The 19,964-nt window shown below is 43.0% G+C and overlaps 1 protein-coding gene across 3 annotated transcripts in view; it reads right to left on the bottom strand.

Moving 5' to 3' along the window:
- ITPRID1 (ITPR interacting domain containing 1) overlaps nucleotides 1–19,964 on the bottom strand; it is a 607,194-nt gene that overhangs the window by 322,945 nt on the left and 264,285 nt on the right. For 2 of the 3 annotated variants that reach the window (XM_085607528.1, XM_085607527.1), the window contains exon 2: nucleotides 6,137–6,284. In XM_085607528.1, coding sequence (XP_085463654.1) covers nucleotides 6,137–6,195 — 59 coding nt within the window. In that variant the 5' untranslated portion in view covers nucleotides 6,196–6,284. Of the gene's footprint in view, nucleotides 1–6,136; nucleotides 6,285–19,964 lie in introns of those variants that run through there. The other variant, XM_085607529.1, reaches the window with a different exon arrangement.

Here is a 19,964-nt window from a genome sequence, read left to right on the forward strand (position 1 = left end):
ATATGACATTTTTGGTCTGTCTGAGCTTTTGAAGATTCCACATTTATTTAAAATTTCATTAAGTGACTTTATTACCTCCAGTACCTTTTCTGATGATTGGGACTTCGAGACTGTTAAAATTATGAAGTCTGATCTAGAGATGTCAGCTGCATTTACTAATAATGTATTTACAGGGTTCATAGACTGTGAACAACTGTATTGTTATAACCACTATGGTCATCATTTCTTGCATAAATCTGCAACACCTAGAAATGTATTTATGTATAACCAATGGGAACATTGTCCTACACCTCCGAGGGGTAGCTCAAAAACATTTGCAATGAAATTTCCATATTTTTAAGGGTTTAATATCTCAAATTCAGAGACATTTTACTTTAAGAATGTCAATAAGACAGGAATGAAAAGTATGTTAACGAATACCAAACAGATTTATTCTACAGCCTTTAGTGCCCAACTGTCTTGACAGGTTTACGACTTTTGGAAAGACAACATTGAGACAAAAACTGTCTGGGGTACTAAAGATTGGCAAGTACAGGGATAAGAAGCTTTGTTTAGAGCCTGTATGATCCCTGAGCAAATTATGTTTTTGAACGACACTGTCCAACAAACATCATGCCTTGGAGTAGCCAAGATAAAAGACATGAACACTCCGTCTATACCTGTACCTACAAGTGAAAGCACTACACAGGGGGAGGTCGACGTACATACTATTTTGTAAAATAACAGATCAGATCCTGAATGGAAAAAATTGTTGCTCTGGCCCTTAGACACAAACAACTGTCAAGATAGATTCCTGAACAAGACACAAGGTTTTACCTTTCATAGGCCAAACCCACGTTATATCAAAAGACAGCTTCCAGGGGTAGTAACAACTTACAGTGTAGGGAAACTTTGCCTTGATTGGCTACAGAAAGCTACACTAGATGATGTAAAACAACACTTAACTTTACTTCAAGAAGACGCAGACCTTAGGGAATTCTTGCTAGGACCAAGAAAACCGCATCAAAAACGTTTCATATATGCTGGCATCTACGCTGCTTATAATGAAGTTTGGAAGGTCACCCAAGCAGAGACAGCAGAGCGAATACAAGGGATTGATCTATTAATTTAGAGAAATCTCTCTCTGTAGTAGACAATGGGTTAACGACTCTGTCGTCCAGGATATATTCTTTGGACAGCATTGTATCCTCTGTCATAGACATCATGGAACAAGACTTGGTCGTGTTGCAACATGGTCAGTCACAGCTACGTTCTATCATGCTTATAGGCTGGACACTTCAAAACCTACGTTCTGGCTATGTGCCATGGTGTTTAATCAATACTACGTCACTGTTTGCAGAATTCAATCTCATTGATAGACAGATCAAAATGGCACAAAGGGAAGCAGACTATACGGTGCTGAGCATTGAAAAATTACCATTCACGGTGGCAGAAAAACCAGCTTCTGAGTAGATCACACATGGTAAGATTACTCTGCCTGTTACGACTTTCCATTTTCAGTATTGCCTAAAAAATATACCAGCAGGCAAATATGAAAGGTTGGGTAAAGAATACATCAATACATCCTGGGATTTACCTTACACACATAGATATTGGAGTGGGGGACTTGAAGTGTTTCTTAGCGGTGAAAACTGTGAACAAGCACTAAGCGGTTCTCTCTTTTGTCAGGGTATTAACTTACATGGGGCCTGAGATGGTTCCACAACAAACTTATCCTGCCACCTGCATGGTTCACCGTCAGCAGTGATTAATCCAATCTTTGGTCAACTTTGAAATGGGAGTTACATTATGTTGAATGATCACAGCTGCTGTGGCATGCTGCCATGTATCCCATATCTAGTAACGGTTACATCCAGGGTCACTTGCCGTATGCAAGTCTTGTTTCCACAAATAGACATAGTCAGGGAGTCGCCTTTATGGACTTCACTGAATATCTCTTCTATACGAATTGATACTCTAAGCAGAATGAAAGCCATTCTTTTGCAAAAAGCGGTGCATTTGACCTCTGCCAAAGAAACCTATGATCTTCAAGTCGCAAGGACTTCTGCAGAGATACATACCCTTTTGTATACAAACTGCCCTGTGCATTTCTCAGAAATGTTACGTCGTATATTAAACATGTCTGATACGAGCGGTATTGTACATGTATTTAAGAACGTGTGTGCAGGACTGTTAGCACCTTTTCAAGCAGTCCTCGGAATTTTTCCCAACCTCGTGCACTCTGTGTTTGGCGGACTGCCGCTCCTTTAAGCACTCATTGCAGGGATACTATTTTTGCTCCTACTGCTATGATATGGCAAGCCAAATCACCAGCGACACCCAGTTCACCATGGAAAGAAATCTATTGGAGATGAAGTGTCGTGAGCGTATCGTCCAAATTCTGGGTTTACCTCATCTACGGGAATTAAACACCACTTGGTTTCTGTCATTCAGACCAATTTGGCAAGATTGCATCTTACCTGTTCTACGCTGCCTGCTATGCGGTGAAGAATGTGTGCTGGACATTTGTCTCTCACTCCCATCGATATTGATACTCTGCTGGACCCGATAATGGCCCATGCTATGTGTTGTCCCCAGCGGCTACCAATCCTGATGGCGGCATTCATTGAGATCTCACAGACACAACATGCTACTGCTGAGGTACGAGAGAAGACACCAGGCGCGCAGGTAACATCCAATTCGGACATGCTGATGCTTCCCATGCTGAAGGCGATAGTTCACATCTATGTGCTGTTGATCTTCTACACAAGGTATTCCAACTCTCACCCACGACGGTAGATGACTTGTTGTCTACAGGATTAGAATATTTTATGTTTTCTCCATCCCCACACACTGACTTTTGATTCAAGCACACAGTGTTCCGGAGAGACTCTGAATTTGGCCTTCATTCTTTTTCAAACGTAATACTGACTTTGGAACTTTTTTCTATGATTATATATTTTTTTCCCGTCCCAAAATTGTATTTTTCATTTTTTGGCACAGTAATCTGCTTATAGTAGAACTATTCATGGAGAACAGAATTCTTTGATAACACTTCCAGGTACAGTATGCCACCTTGTCATGAATAACAATTTGACTTATGTAACCTCATATGAAATGGTTTTGGCACTTTTTTCTTCTGTATTTATGAGCCATTTGATCACATGTATATATTTTGGTTAATTAATTTAGCATTCCAATGTGATCCTATGCTTAGAATGGAACATTGCCTTTAATATGTACAACACTTTATGCATAGCAATGGTTTTGTAATGTATTTTTAGAACATATGTCTTAGATATGTTTTTAGCTTATTTTAGCAAACCCATGTGATACTCTGTGTTAAGATATGTTTAGAACGTTTAGGATTTAGTAACGTCATTCATACGAAACTGGAGTGGGTGTTGTGTGCATATTTAGTAAGCCTGGGCAAAGCACTACGCTACGCTCGCGTAGTTTGCGAAGTGCGAACACGCGTAGCGTAGTGCAGCGGTCATTTTTTGCTTGCTCGCGGTCCTCAACGTCAAGTTGGCGACCGCGAGCAAGCAAAATGACATCCCGGCGAGACTTTTTCCTCGTTCGCGATCAGCAACATCAAGTTGGCGATCGCGAGCGTGGAAAATAAACCTCCTGGCGAGATTCTCAACGCGAGGAGGTCAGGTTTTTCATTGCGAGTGGTCGCGTATGCTCGCGACCGCTCGCGATGAGAAACTACCAGTCCGCTTTGAGAAAGCTGCCGCTCGAGTAAAAATCTACTCGAGTGGCAGAAAACTACAGCTCGCACTGTGCAAGATGCCGTTTTCAATGATTGCACAGTGCCGGTTGCTTGTCCACACTGTGCAATCATTGAAAACGACATCTTGCACAGTGCGAACAGGGTACTACGCAGTTCGCGAAGTGCTACGCGTAGATTGCGTAGTGCGAAGTGCACTTTGCGTAGCTTCGCGTAGTGCTACTTCGCGAACTACGCCCAGGGTTATTAGATTCCGTATATAGGTTTCCCGATTTATGCCCTTATATAGGAACAATTCACATTGACCTTATTTGGACATAGAAATCTGGCCCTTATTTAGACATTGTCCGTACGAACCAAATACAGGCATGGCCACCTACATCCGTCCATCCACGTCACAACAAATTCTTGGAAAACCAGACCCTTAAGCCTTTAGGAAATTCCCTCAGCTTGAATATTGATTTCACCAAGAACTCATTAAGTATGCATGAACATCTATTCCTTAGGGGTTCATTCATGACGTTCCTCTTCCCGACTTTTACGTCAATACTGGCATTCTTAGACACCTACAAGGTATAAATATACCAGCACTTGCCCTGGCAAATTGCGGTTCCCGGAGGATTCGATCCAACCCAGACTACGGGGTTCGCCACGGCAAGTTCGGAAGGAGATCGAGTTCCAGCCTGATGCACTGACCTGACGCTGCCATCCTCCTCGCAGAGAATCCAGCTCCAGTGCTCTCTGACTTCCCTTGCGGGGGGTTAGACTATCGAGTCCAGAAAAGAGATTCCAACCTCTCTCATTCTAAGGTATGGAGCTGACTAGAACTTAGAGAAACTTTTGGTAACTCTTGGCTAAACTAAAATATAGCTAGCTATACTTTAGAAACAGCACCTACTTCACACCTCATACTGCACTTAGGTTAGGTACACTGGGGTAGAACAATTTAGAAGCATCAGATGAGTATCACATTTTAGCATTATGTTATTTATGTATGTATTTTGATTAATATATGTCATAGCTACAAACCATGCTATTGAAGTATTATTTTATCTTACTGCTAACCTCGTACATATTGTACTTCGCAGTCTGTTTTACGATTGTAGTAATTCATATCTCTTGCATGAGAAATAAGACTGTTCAATAAACCCTTTTATTGAAAAACCCGTCTCTCTATTTCTGTGCAACTCTGTAGAAACGAAGCATGCACGATTGACTGAGTGAAACTGTTATCTATTGTTTCCACAATTCTGAGACTGTTCCGATTCTAAAGGGAAACAAAGTTGTCATATTTATGTGGTTGTCAGAGACTAATCCCTTCTTGTATATTCAAGAAGTTTCTAGTGACCTCTGAGTTAGCTGGCTCACACAAGTAATTAAGTTTAATATACTCGATAGAGACATACTGACCTTAGTCCTATGTCAAATCTATAGTGTATGTTATTCCAATGCGCAGAGCCTATCAGGGATATAGGAACTAGACTACACTTCTTGGGACTTACTTATGACAGAACAGAAAAGTATGATTATACCATATATTTAAGACGGCGTGAGGATTTTCTCCACAAATCAATATGACTTACTTTCATAAGACAAACAAATGTTATTATGAAAATACACAGTTCTCGTGCCTCAGCTCCTTTTTGTATATTTTGGGCCTACTTTTATGAGGTAAAAATACATTGGGGTGTCAGTAGAATTGTTACGATGCTCATTCAATTATACACAAGGTGCTACAGCCCAATATTGACACATAAACCATTTTGCTGGATGCAGGAGTAATTAACTTAGGTAGTGGTTTACTTTCCTACAGTAGTAGAGTTTTGCCTGTGCATGGAATTAACTAGCCTTATACATGGGGGGATTTGCTAAAAGGATAACGAGACTATCTCTATACAGCCTTACTTTGCCCAGGAAAAAGAAAAAAAATGGATGAGCTAGTTATTTTCCTGAAAGCATAATGGGGTTGCCTTTTAGCTTCCTTCACACAAAGCTATTATGCATTGCTGTGACCAGAGCATGAGGAACAGAGACTTTGATCATGACAATTTAAAAAGTGCACCAGTGGTATCCTCAAAGACATGTTGACCTCAACCTTGTATATTTAATGTAGCATTAAAAGGTATTAATTTGCGGTACACGTTGCACTGCAGCTGCGACTTATCCTTTGTCTTGTGGCAGAAGCACGCCTCTTACTACTCATTAAGATTCATCTAAATAGCTACCAAAGTTACAAGAGTTACCTAAAACGCCTCCCAACTGTCCTTTAGCTCCAAAAAATCTGGGAGAGTTGAGGAACGTGTTCATTTTTTATTGCTTTAGACCAGAAAAAGATTTTGCGCTTTGAAATGTAGACACAAATCAAACTTGAAATTGATTATTCATTAAATTCTGCTGTAAGTATTGAAATAAAAAAATTCTCACCAGCCTGCTCTTTCAGTAGCAAGCGTTCCACTGAGCAACTCCTGTGCATGGGAGTCCATTTTTTGTTCATCTGCTGAGCGACGTTACTGGGGCTGGTCAAAGATGATAGGTGTCACATGGCAACGAACCAATGAGCCAATTTCATTATCTACCGGGAAACAAAATAATCAACACTTTGAATAAGACCATTGAAATATGTATTTTTATATTTTGACAGAGCTGAAAAGATTTACATTGGCAAATCAATTCCAAGTCCTGGAACTTTGGATATTTTGTCTCACTTTCTCTATGTAAAAAGTTGAGTTTGTGGCTAATTGGTTATCTTTTAGGAGTGCATAGAACTTGTGCCTAATGGAGAACAATTTCAGCGGTGCTTGCATGTTGAAAATATGAATAGGATGGACTATCCAGTTCTTCTGAGAGAGAACCAGGGTAGTATATTATAAGGTAAACATTGATTTTCTGGGACAGCATTTTAAATTGCAAGCCCATGCACGCACAGTGAAGAAGTACTTAATACTACAAAAATAACTGTGCATGAAATAGATCAAATGTATTTCTGAAATACCCTGCAAACATCACTCAGTAAAATAAAGGGGCAAGAACACATCTGGAGCCTTATTACACATAGGGCACACTTTTCCTGTATGCGCTACGGTGCACCTTTAATAGATGCACCGTTCACAAACAGGGAGAGTGCACCCTATTACAGTGAATGCACTGCATCGAGGGTAGCTGTGAACTCTACTGCCTCCGGGGCAGCACATTCAAGTGAAATATGGAGCGGCTGCTTCAAAGCAGCTGTGTTACACTGTGAAGGTGGCAATCCATCTGCCCTTTAAAAAGGGATTAGAGAGCCCTTTCCAGACAGTTGCAATGAGTGACTGTGCCTGCCTGCAAGGGGATGTAAGGCCTCCTCCAAAGGGCTGCCATTAGGGGAAATTCTGACAGTGGGCCACCTTTTTGTGGCACAATTTCAGTGGGAATCCTGACAGTTTCTTTACTTTACCGCCCACATCCATTCTACGAGATACAAAACACAAATTGGTCCTAATGGCACTTTTCATTTAGTAGCAAATGCTGAGAAGCCAACACAGATATAGTTTGTCACAAGAAGTTGAGCACATCATTTATTGTGAGAGAGCAAAATATGCATTTTCTATATATACACCTGAGAGAAAACACATTTTGTGGAGGACACAACTTTATCTCATTCTCAAAAAGATGGCTGTAATACCACAATGACAAAGGACACAAAAGTGCCTGCGTAACATATAGAAGTGTGCTATGCATAACATGCATAGTTTAGAGATTAACAGTTAATATTTCGAACATCGTGGTCCATTCCTTGTCGTCAGGACAGGAGTGGAGTCAGTGTATAAAAGGCACTATAGGCATCAAAATCATGGGGACATATTAATGTGAATTACTCCAAAACTTTCCCATATATCAGAATATGATTGTAATTCAGAACTACAACATGGCCGCCGAATTTCATGAATAATGTCCTATTTCTATGTTGCCAATGACGTGGTGTATGTTGTATATAGGTGCTCGTCTTTTTCTGTTGCACTGTATTCATGTGAGCAAGGCTGCGGATGCAGTTGAAACGCGTTGTGAAATAAACCTGGAAGTGTTGTTTCGAAGCCTGAGAGCGTACGTAACTTTGGACATTTGAAATATATATATATATATATATATATGTTAACGGAAACTCCTCAAGGTTGTATCCTAGAAAAGGAATACTCGCACTCCAAGGCTCGGTCATTCAGAAAAGAATTTATTGGCAACGCGTTTCGAGCAGACGCTCTTCGTCACTAGCCACCATTGAAAATCACTCTTCCACCATTTCTAGTGTTTACAAAAACATAAAAAGAGGACTGAATGTTGCTCGTAACCCGAGCATGGCAATAGAAACGAGACATTACAAAACACTCACAGTGAGAAAGAAAAAACATATAGTTCTTTTAACATAAATTGCAAGTGCATATATATATATATATCACAACGAAGAGGCACATCCTTCTCAAGCCTAAATGGAATGCACACACAGGAGCCGTATTTGAGTAAAGGGCTTTATTGTGCAGACCCCCTGCACCGACGCGTTTCGCCTTGCGGCTTTGTCAATGTCAGTTACACGGTGCAAAACCAGCAGTATTTCATTGTTCGACATGTCACATGATATTTCATTGAAATAGTAGACAGACTTCTAAAGCTTAGATGCTAAAATTCATGGCGACCATCTTAACACATGTCTTTCTACATTAATAAGCATTACTGCTGTGATAAAATGAAAAAAGTGTTTGTGAACAAAAAACTGTTACACATAGGTGAACATTGTTTTTCCAACATTTTACAAACAATTATGATAGTTATTGTCTCACATATATATATATAATTCATTATGTTTGTAAAAGGATTTAATGTTTTTAATTTTTTCTTTTTTATTCTATATGTCATTTTGCAAAGTTCACTCTCTTGTGTGTTTATTACGCCCTGAATGGGCATTCGAGTGTCAGGTTTATTGGAGGGAAGTGAGTACGGATATATGGGAAATTTGGAGAATGGGGAAGAAGGGGACAATCCCAATTACAGCTGTGTCACCCCTACTGAAGATGCACCCAAACTTCCTCATCGTTATTTAATCTTATAGGGGCCCTTGTTTGGAGATCAATAATGTATTTTGATTCCAAGACACGCAATCTTTTAGTTCTATCACCACTCCTCTCTTCAATCTCTACTCTGTCTATGCAGAAAAATTTCAACAGGTCTTGATTACTTTTGTGAAATTTCTCAAAGTGGCGCGCAACTGGATAATTTGTATCTTTATTCGTTATTGCACGCATGTGCTCAAGAACACGTTTTTTCGTAGGATGGATTGTGCTTCCTATGTATCGCTTGGAACATGGGCATTCCAATCAATACACTGTGTAATCTGAATTACAATTTAAAAATTGTATGATGTTTCTTGAAGGCCAAGGGTCCCCTGGACTCCCTTTATAGCTTATAACTTTATTGCTATATTTGCATGCCTTACAGTGCATGCATGGATAAAATCCTACTACGCTGATTTTGGTCTTCACCCTTGGTATTGCATCATAGTGACTATGGACAAGGTGGTCCTTAAGTGATTGACTTTGCTTGTGTGTAATCAAGGGAAATGCTGGAATAAGGTTCTTTAGCACATTGTCTGTTTTCAATCTGAGCCAATTTTTCTTGAAAATATGAACTATATCGCCTGATTTTTCATTGTAGTTTGTCAATCGTTCTAGCTGGTCCTTCTTGTTTAGTATTCTCTTGTATTTTGACTACCAGTAAGTAGCTTCTCTCTACTTTATCTGCTCTGTCGCTTGCTTGTTTCAGAATTGAGTTGGTGTATCCTCTCCTTTTGAACTTCCCCAAGGCATCTTCCCTTGCTTGCTGGAAATCCTGTTGGTTCGAGCAGTTGCGTTTAAGATGTAATAGCTCCCCATATGGGATATTATTCACCTGGCTTTTGGGGTGATGGCTAGCAGCGTGTAAAACAGCATTGCCCGTATATATACAGGGAGGAGGAGGAGCAAGTCTCAGTCCTCCTCCAAGTATATAACAAGCAAACAGAAGTCTCTTCCAAAATCCAGTTGTGTTTTAATGTGCTGGTGATGGGATGCCATTTATATCATATAAACTAATTCCTGCTTTGTAATAAGTCCTGAATTAATATATACTTCCTGCAGCTCAACTATGCCACTTCAAAAGAATTTCCTGTTTATCTTGTGCAAAAAAATGGTAGAACTCATGCTCCAAAGCTCCCAGACTCCACTTAGGGCCTGCCTTGTGGAAGTGAGGATACATTACTGCAAACCGCCACGGACTGGGAGCATAATTATGAAGTCTGTGAAGGAGTCAACTTCAAAGGCCTCTGCCACAATAGGCCCCATTTTGAGCTTCACGTCTTAGCCAGGCCTCAGCTTGGTCCTTTGTGATAACCCCTTTTCCTATCAATACTCCCAATTCCCAAATTCAAGGATAAATAGGGAGTGATTACTTCTCCCAGAGTCAGCTCAATTTACTTTCAGTAGGGGGTGTTCTCTGCTCTATAGACCTGAGGTTTTTATTACCAAAACTTACAGGCAGCACACATTTTCTAAAGTTACTTTTCAGCTATTTAGCAAAAATCTATCTTCTTCACCACTGATTGAGTTTTGATAAGTATTCAAAATAAACTTCAAAATTCAGGTTTTCTTAAATCAGGTTAGGAAAATGCTACAAGAGTTGTTTATTATTCACAAACAATAGTTCTCCATTAGAAAAGCTTCAGAGGCCTATGCAGTAAAAATAGCATTTTGTAGCCAGTCACCATAGCAACATACTATTCTTAATATTTAACATATGTATTTTGATATATCAAGCAACCAGATTTGTGAATAAGACATACTTAGGGTTGATTTAGCTGATGTTTAAAAGTAGGGTTTGCTTTTCTGCACACCAAATGGTTTTTGACATGTGCTACAACAGTGTTTAGGCATCAGTCTTTGAGACTTTGGGTGGTATAACTGTGCACTGCAGCCCAAGTATGATACTTAGCTTAACTCCTGTGGTGGATTCCCTGCATCAACTTACTGTGTCCATACTAAAAAATAAATTAGACAATTGGTGCCCAGAGTCTAAATATCAGGAACACTAATCCAAACAGATGAGAGAAATGAAAATGGGAACTACATGTGCTAAAACATTTTGGAGTTAAATTATTTCAATAATGTATATTGCATGTGTATCTAGAGCCATTTATTTAAGATAAAGATACCAAAGCTGTATTAAATAGAATCACAAAAATGCAAATGTGTAATTTGCCAAAATTCTAGAAGACTTGGAGAAAAATGCAATTTTTTCTGAAATGCAATTCATAGCAATAAAAAAGATGTTATATGCTATTGCTTCACATAATCAAAAAGAAAACGCCCTGTAAGCTAGGTTGATGATGAGGTAATGCCTACAAAGTCACGTGTGTCCGGTTCTAGTCACTGCTGGTTTGCTGATCTGTGCTTTCCTGAAAAGAGTGTCAGAATTGAAAGTGTGTGTAAACCACCCAAAATTTCAGTGACTTGATACCTCTATCTAATGAAGTTCCTCGCTGCACAGTGTACGACGATGCACAATAGAAGATAGGACATCTTACAATGCACTGGTTATCACCAGTGAACCCAGAGGCAAGAAGCAAATCTGCTACATCATTTTTAGAAAACCTTTAAAGCTTAAAAAATGCCTCTGAAACCTTAAGATTGGTAGAGAAGCCCCAACATTCCATTTTGTGGGAGAATTGTTAATCTTAGAGATGAAATACAATAAAATCTTGGAAGGCTTCATATCTTTGAGCCAGCTCTTTAGATTAAGATCAGGCAACAAGCATCAGTGACTGGGCTGTATTTAGGTTGTTTTTATTCTGTAACTTTAGTTCTCTGTTTGAAATCTGTTTCAGATATTCTATCTTCTTCCATCTCTCCCTAAAGACATTCAGGAGATAAGTTCCAAAATGGAGTAGGGAACAAAGGAGAGTGTAATATTATGCCAGCTGAAGAAACACTTTGCTAGAAATGCCAGGTTTTATTTATTTTGGGTTGTTATAGAGTGCAACAAGCCATCAAGGTAGCCTCAGAACACTAGAGAATAAGATACAGGTTTAATAACTTAAACCAAAATTTCTCAACAATGTTAAGAGGATTTGAAACAAAATACACAATACGGTGATGGGGCTGGATGTAGATGTATAACCCGTTCTGGTCAGTTAGAGTCTAACCCAGCCTCGGGCAAGGCCTATCAAATGTGCAAATCCATGACCAAAGCTGAAACCAAGATTTTGTCAGAAGGTATAACCTAGTCTCAGGTACTCATCTAAACTAGATTCTTCTGAGCACCTGAATGCAGGTTTAACTCCCGTATCTAATCAATTTGCTAGTGTGTCTGCTGAACATCAGTCAATTGATATCTACCACACAGTGTCATTAATTCAGTTTTTGAACAACATACCAGCCTAAATCAGAGCAATTTTAAGATTATTAAAATAGGAAATGGTAATAACGAGATTCTTTCCACATATATTTCAGTGTGTAGATTAATGGAATTCTTCACTGCATAATGAGCGGGAGAGAATGGATGCTGCTGAAGATGTATTGCGTTAACACAAAGATGTATGTTAGTTGCAATGCTCCCATACCTCATCATTGATTACTCGCATTGAAGACTTGAACAATAGGATGGGACACAATCATTGTTTCTGGTTGTGAGTTAGCAGTTGAATGTACTAACTGATTTTATTTGTGGGTCAAAAGCCTCACACAGCTGAATATTTATGAATTACAGTCGAGATCGCAAGAGGGAGCAAGTTGTCATGTCAGGTTCAATGTTTCTTTATTCTTGTAATAACTGATTTTATTTGTGGCTCAAAAGCCCCACACAGCTGAATATTTTTGAATTACAGTCGAGATCGCAAGAGGGAACAAGTTGTCATGTCAGGTTCAATGTTTCTTTATTCTTGCACTAATTTCTTTCTTTCTAGATTTGGGAACTTGTTACATTTCCATAAGAAAAAGTGCATTTATTCCTTGTAGGAAGCTGGCAAGACTGTTGTTGTATTTCGATGTGATACAAAGTGACAGAAGGCCTTATTTAGAGTTCGATGGACAGGCACATCCACTAAAAAGTGCAGATTTCCTGTCTACCATATTTAGAGTGTTGTTGACATCAATGCATTTGTAATACATTGGACAGGACATCAGCGGAACCCAGCACATTTTAAGGCCCAGTGTTTTTGCATTATCTAGTATCAACCAATGTCTTTTCTCTTGTAAAATTGGGGCTGCAACGTGGAATGCCAGCATTATTTTACACCTGAGCCCATGCAGATGATCAACAGTGGATTATGGAGTAACTCTGAATTTATTGTGGACAAACTGACATTTATCACTGAATGTCAATCTATGAAAAAGCAGCATTACCTACTGGGATGCCTCAAACGTGATTTTATAGAGGATGCTACTAAATAAGACCATTGACCTATCTTAAAATGAAAACTGTTAGTGGGGATCGAGAAAATATATGCGTTCGCTAAAACATCCACACTTCTCATGTAACAAACAATAAACAACACCCCCTCATCTGACGACCTTGGTTAAACAGTAAACAAACTCTGTTCAACAACTGAATCCTCAAGAATAGGGTGTGAAGGTATCTGAACTCAAAAACACCATGATGCCATACTTAAGTCAGTAGAGCATGGTACAAAACTATGATGACTTACAGATCAGTCAGAAACTCTGGGTAAAAAATAACCCCATCATTCACAGTTACACATGAATAGTTCTTTATTTTTCTTTGGAGATCATCTCCTGCATGGGTTGTTTCATGACATTTTAGTGTCTGGAGCTGATCTTTCCTCAAAAGAGAAGGCCCCTATATGTTGCGAATCATATAGTCTGATAATTAACTTGAACTCCAATCTCAAGACATATACTAAGTGAGGTTTTACAGGTTAAATAATTTACCCACAAATGTTGTATTAAAAGTACACACACTTCTGTTCGTCTTTTTTGCTTTTGACATTGATGGATGTTTGGATTGCCACAAAACTCACTATCTTATTGCTTGAATCTTCACCTACAGGTTTGCTACTTGAAAACTAAATACCTTAAAAAAAACTAAAGACAAGAAGCACTTGTCAAAAACAGGAACAGTTTGGTTAATTAAACATAGTGGCTGGGAGAATAGTTAAAGGCACAGGGTCTGAGGACTGTCTCAATTTACATTTAGATGGCATCCTTCTTATATACTATTTACAACAGGTTGTAAAATTTCTTCGTCTCACCATACATGGTGAAGAATGTTGTTTGCGGCCTTAGAGTAATAATTGAATGGTCAAATGGCTACTAGAGGTGGACCTCGTACATGCGTGGACACAATGTGGTCAATTGGTAATGTGTCCAGATGGCCAGCATGGGGAGCATGTGATCACTGTGTGTGCTGTATTCTGATTGGCAATATGTCCCTAACTCAAATGGCATCTGACTTTATGGTGTTTTAGGAGCGCACATACGCATCATCCTACCTGTGACTATAAATCTATAAATCAGTAACCTTTGACCTGGGTGTCAGAGCTTGCCTGACTATGTATGTGCAGGTCAGGGTTGGTGTGGAGTTCACGACGGGTGATTTCATTATGGGGGATGTGATTTTGTTTTCATAAATGAATGTATAATTTTCCGTATCCACACTATTATTTTCCATATTAACATTTTGTTTGGTTTCCCATGGTATGTGTAACACTCTGATGACTAGAAAGATATACACTTACTCATCAGGCTTATTAGTGTTTTACTTTGATCCATATGTACATGTTCATGATATTACCTGAGACTGGATTCAAGCATGTGCAGTAATCGCTCTAGGTGCCTAGTCGAGAGGGTGGATTAAACTAAAAAAGACCGGTGACAGCAGAGCCAAGGGTTTGGTGCTTCAGGTGGGTAAATATGGTCAATGGCTTTTTGATAGATGGTGGGATGTGGATGGTCGCTGTTGTAATGTGACAAACATCTCATCATGATGCCTAAGACAAGACAAAGCTGGTAAAAGCTCTAGAAGTCAAAATGTGGATGAGAGAGAAAGACTTGGCAAGTGTTGCATGCACTATAAGACGTGCACATCCATTGCCAGCATTTTTAGTACTGCATCAGCACCACAGACTTTAAGCCAATGAGGGCCAGTGGTCAGCAGCGGAGCCTGGGCAAAGGTTAAAAGCTTATGAAAACATTATAAGTGTGTGTACGCGTGTAACATTTTATTAGTAGAGCTTCAGAGCACCAGGTCTTTGATTTCTCAAACTTAATCTATCCTCCTACCCTACTTTATCTGTTAACTTATGGACAGGTGTACATGTAACACAAAACAAGATAAAACTGTGTATGAGAGCACACACCATGTTCGCTGTCTTATTCTTTATAGTTTAGGTTTTTAGACTGACCAAAGAAGCGATGGATCTAAAGTTCTAAAAAAATTTGGGGCTGGGGGGCTGACGGGTGGGTGTGTGTGTGTGTGTGTGAGAAAGAGAGAGAGAGAGAGAGAGGGGTTGGAGAGATGTATTTGAAATAAACAAAAATAAACCAGCAAACATTTTGCTCTTCAAAAATCGACTTTATACCCTACCACATCTCCTTAACTTGGTACAGCTGTAAAACCTATGCAAAACATATTTAAAAACATGCATGTGTCTATGTATATCCATACCCAAGTGTCAGAAAATATATTAAATGTACAAAATGAGGTTAGTTACTTGCTATCCATCCATGTGAGAGCCAGCAATGGCCTACCTACTTCACTAGGGGCAAAAGATAATTGAAGTCTAGAATGCATATTGTTACAAATGGGGATTTCTGGTTGGCTAAGGCTTGCGCCAAAGTCAGGCAGAAACCACCACTCTAGTCAGGGCAAGGAAGTTACACGCCAAAGATCACCCCTGCTCACCCCCTTGGTAGCTTGGCACGAGCAGTCAGGCTTATCTCTGAGGCGATGTGTAAAGCGTTTGCGCGCGCACCCAGCAACAACACCCAAGGCCCACCACAAAGGAAACTCCACACAAGGTATTCTATAAACATAGCCTTTGTATTATACACAACACATTAGATAAAAACACACACTTTACAATGTGCCAACAGGCACGGGCAGAATTTACAAGGGATATGTACAAGACAGGGCCACCTGGACCACCGTCAGGAATTAGCACTTTTTAGAACGTAACACAAAAATATATAAGATCACTGTAGCACAAAAATAATAGATATAGCACACAACCAGTACTTACTGGTATCAGGTAAGTACTACCTATGTAACCCTAACTACCTTAGGAACCTGTCACGCAGGGAACTAGAACCTCACTAGCACCACCTGTACTAGGAGAAAGCAAACAACCACCTAAGTATCACAATACCTGTAGGGGTAATAGAACGTTACACATGATGCATCACATTCAGAGGTGTAGGCAATGGAAAACACATGATGCATGAAAACACATTCAGAGGTGTAAAGCAATGGCACATGACGCATAAAAACACATTCAGAGGTGCAAGGAAAGAAAACAATTGCGCAAGAACTCATCTGCCACCACCTGTGGCAGTCCCTAGGCCAACTGGCCTTGTCCAGGCTAGGACGCTCTGTGTCCAGAAAAGTCAGGGCATGGCTGCGCAAGCTGCGCAAGCTAAAACACAGAGGCCACCACCTAAACGTTGCAGCTGCCCACTAAGTGCTGGGCAGCTGTAGAACGAAACTCAGGCACCGACGTGCCTCTGGAGCCCTCTCTGGGCTCTGTCTATTCAAAATGCCCCCTAGAGCCTTCGCGGCTCTGAACTGCAATGCCCCGTCGTTGGAGCCTTCTCGGGGCTCGTGAGCCTTCGCCAACTGGAGCCTCGGGGCTCTAAACACAACCACAGCCCCCTAGAGCCTCACGGGGCTCTGTCCCAAGGCCCCCGGTCGTGGGAGCGGCCCGCTGCCTTCCGGGGCCTCTCGGGGTGCAACAGAAATGCCCCCGACGTTGGAGTCCCTCTCGGGGGACTCAGCAAGATAACAGGCCCCCTTTTGGCAGTGCGCTCTTTGACCAATACTTGGGAGCGCACCAACGCTCCAGGAAATAATGCGCGCCCCGCTGGAGCGCCCGAGCGCTCAGCCACCAACCCGGCTGCTCCGTCGCCCTCTCGGGGGGAGCCCCCACTCACCGGCAGCAGTTGTCTCGCATCCTTCTCTGCTCCGGCGGACGGGAGGACTCTGAGACTTCGTTTGCACCGCGGAGGGGCAGGCACCGACAACGTGCCTCGCGCCCCCTCCGCACAAGCTCTGGCCGCACTCTTCTCTTGGGCCAAGCGCCCCGGGGCGCAGGGTAGGCTCCTGCCTGCTCCGGGGCTCCGAGTCGCCGCGACGCTCAGTAGGAGGCGGGGTAGGCTCCCGCCCTCCTCTTCTTAGTTCCGGTTGTCCCGGAGGCCCGCCCCCAGTCCGCCTGACTTCCGGTCCGGGCTGCAGCGGTGATTTCCTCGGCACTGAGAGGGGTAGGCTCCCTCGCCAACGAAACGAATAAGCGGGGTGGGCACCCGCCAACGAAATCAAAGCGCACACAGCGCTATAAAGTCAGACAGCGCTCACAGCGCTATCAAGCCCATAAAAGCGCTCCCAGGCGCTTAGAAATAGCAAGTCCAGGAATAAAGCCCTTCAAGAGCAGAGGGGCAAAGGCTGGGCCCAGAGCCAGCACACAGGGCCCTCCAGCAGGGAGGCAGTCCCTAGTGGCGGTCTCTCCTGGCGCCCAGCAGCAGCAGGCCCCCCCTCAGATGATCCTGCAAGAGAACACTTTGTAAGGGGACACAGCCCCTTTTAATACAGTAAAAAGTCTTTGTCTAAAGGTGCAGGGAAGGGGCGAACCAGTTCCAACAGGTTCCTGAGCTTTTTGTTTTGCTCAGCCCCTCTCCCTATTCACTGGCAGGGCTAGGGTCATTAGACGCACCACAGGGGCCGGCACCAGCATTGTGTGGGGAAAGCCCTGTCCTATTCAGGACCCAGGTATACTCCTCCCCAGCCATCAGCATGCTAACTCCCCATTCACCACTGGGTGACTCCTCCTGACTCTGGGATTTCCCTAGTCCGTCACATGACCTCCACCAGCCAATCACCAGACAAGCCACACATTTCATACTGCACACTGAAGTGCCCACTTCTAGAAGTGGCACTTCCACACTAGGTACATGCACGCCGCACACATCATCGCGCAGCATTCACTCCCACGAGTCCGCACATACCAAACTCGGGCCTGCACACCCCACACATCAGGAACTACCAGGACACATACATTCCCCCATGCATTCCTATGGGAGGGCAGGCCAACCTCAACACACGCACGCACTTTACCCTGGGACACAGCGGTAAAGTGCGCCTAAACCAAAAATCATTACACCCAGTTACCAATAGAAAGCAAAAAGTCTCGGGGGTGAACCTGCCAGAAGGGCCAAGTCCAACAGGACCCCCTTCCAGCCAAAATGCAGGGTAGACCAATCACCACCGTGATGGTCTTCCCTGCTTGGGGCGATAAAACACGGACGCAGGCCCGCCACGGCAGGGACACTCTCCGGTTTTACGCCATTCTGAACTCACATGGTTTCCTCTGAAAAAACTCGGCGGACCAACTGGGCTACCCCCCTGGTACTCCTCAGCTGTCCGTGGCCCTGACCAGGCCCTAGACCATCTAGGCGCCACTGGTCCTTGCCTAACCACAGAGTGGGGGGTAGTAACCCCTGGCACATAGTGACCATTTTCCACTCTACCCCTCATCAGAGCAGTTCTAAACTGCCACTGATCCTCCAGCCTAGGGTCCGTACCCTCAGGCTGACCAAAAGTCACGGGTGAGGCTCTCCTCCCGCTACCTCTTCTCCTAGGGTTCCGCCCTCTCTTCCTCTGATAGGCGACCCCGTAACATAACTCACCAACCAGCTCAGGACCCTTCCCTGAGAACTGGTCTCCCAACCTAGGGTTTAACCCCTCAGGTTGCACCGGGGTCAGAGGTAGGCTCTCCCACCCTCTGCACCCCCTTCCAGAGTCCTGCTCCCTACCAACTAGGGCGGTACCTCTGGAAGAAGAACCGGTCAGGACACTTGTTACAGTAGTCCTACCCTTCAGGTCAGGCTGCTCCTGAACCTGGCCTCCCAACCTCTGGTCTAAAACCTTTGGTGGAATACTTGCCTGGCACTCCAGGACTTCTGGGGATTTACACACCATCCCCCCGAGAGTAACATATGCCTCATATGTTGCATGACCGTCTGCCTGGCGCAGATCTCCCGTCCCCTGTCCACCTGACAGTGCGCGAAGATCCCCCAGGCCAGACGTGTAGTCGCCATGGTCACTTCTAGGAGACTCAGCCCTCCCGGCTGGTCTCTGACCCACTGGCACCTCCACCGGGGAACACAGCCCCATGCCACTCCTCGCGCTGGACTTCTGTACCCTCCCTACTGGAGCGGCACTGCCAGACATCAGAACCACTGGAGCTCTATTTACAGAGACTCCAGGTCCTCCATACGAAATTCGGAAATCACTAAAAACCCATCTCTTTTCCCTCATCTAGTCCTCTGTAGCCTTCCCCCTCCCCCCTCAGGTACTGGTTAGGTCAGCGCCGGGACGCTCCGTTGCTGGGGCAGCTGTTTGCGCTTTAACAATCATATAACATAACATAACATAACATACACTAGGTGACCCTCCTCAAGTAGACTCACAGGACAGCCTAGGCCCCCAACCTGGTGTTCCCTGAAGAAACCATCCATGTTCTGAGACAGGGTTTCGGGCCTCTGGGGACTCGAAGTCACCCACTTACTCCCGCTCCACTGAGCCAGGCCGTAAGCCCCTACACCCTCCACGCTATACTGGGACCTAACTGGGCTACACTGAGCCTCTTCCACCACGCTGGGCTGGAAGATACCGGTACCACTACTTTTGGAGTCACTCCCTAATGACTCTCGAGAACCTTGGGCCCTTTCCCAACGGTCTGCTTCCTCAGCAAGTTCCCCTGGACTAGCAAACCCATACTCCAACAGGTGTTGGCGCAGCTCGGGACAACAACTCCTGAGCATCTGCTCTTTGACAACCAGAACATACATGGCAGAATAACTGCGTTTCGGGCTAAGACCCGCCCAATCGTCTAGTGCCTCCTCACATTCACCCAAAAACTTGGCCCAGGCCTGGTGAGACAGCTTCCTCCTGCCCCTGAATTTCAACCTTAACTCCTCCTCTGGGGAAACAGGTACCAGACTGGGGGAACTGGGACTCCCTATACTGA

Source organism: Triturus cristatus, chromosome 5_2, assembly GCF_964204655.1.
Source record: "Triturus cristatus chromosome 5_2, aTriCri1.1, whole genome shotgun sequence".
In the NCBI taxonomy this organism is placed as follows: domain Eukaryota; kingdom Metazoa; phylum Chordata; class Amphibia; order Caudata; family Salamandridae; genus Triturus; species Triturus cristatus.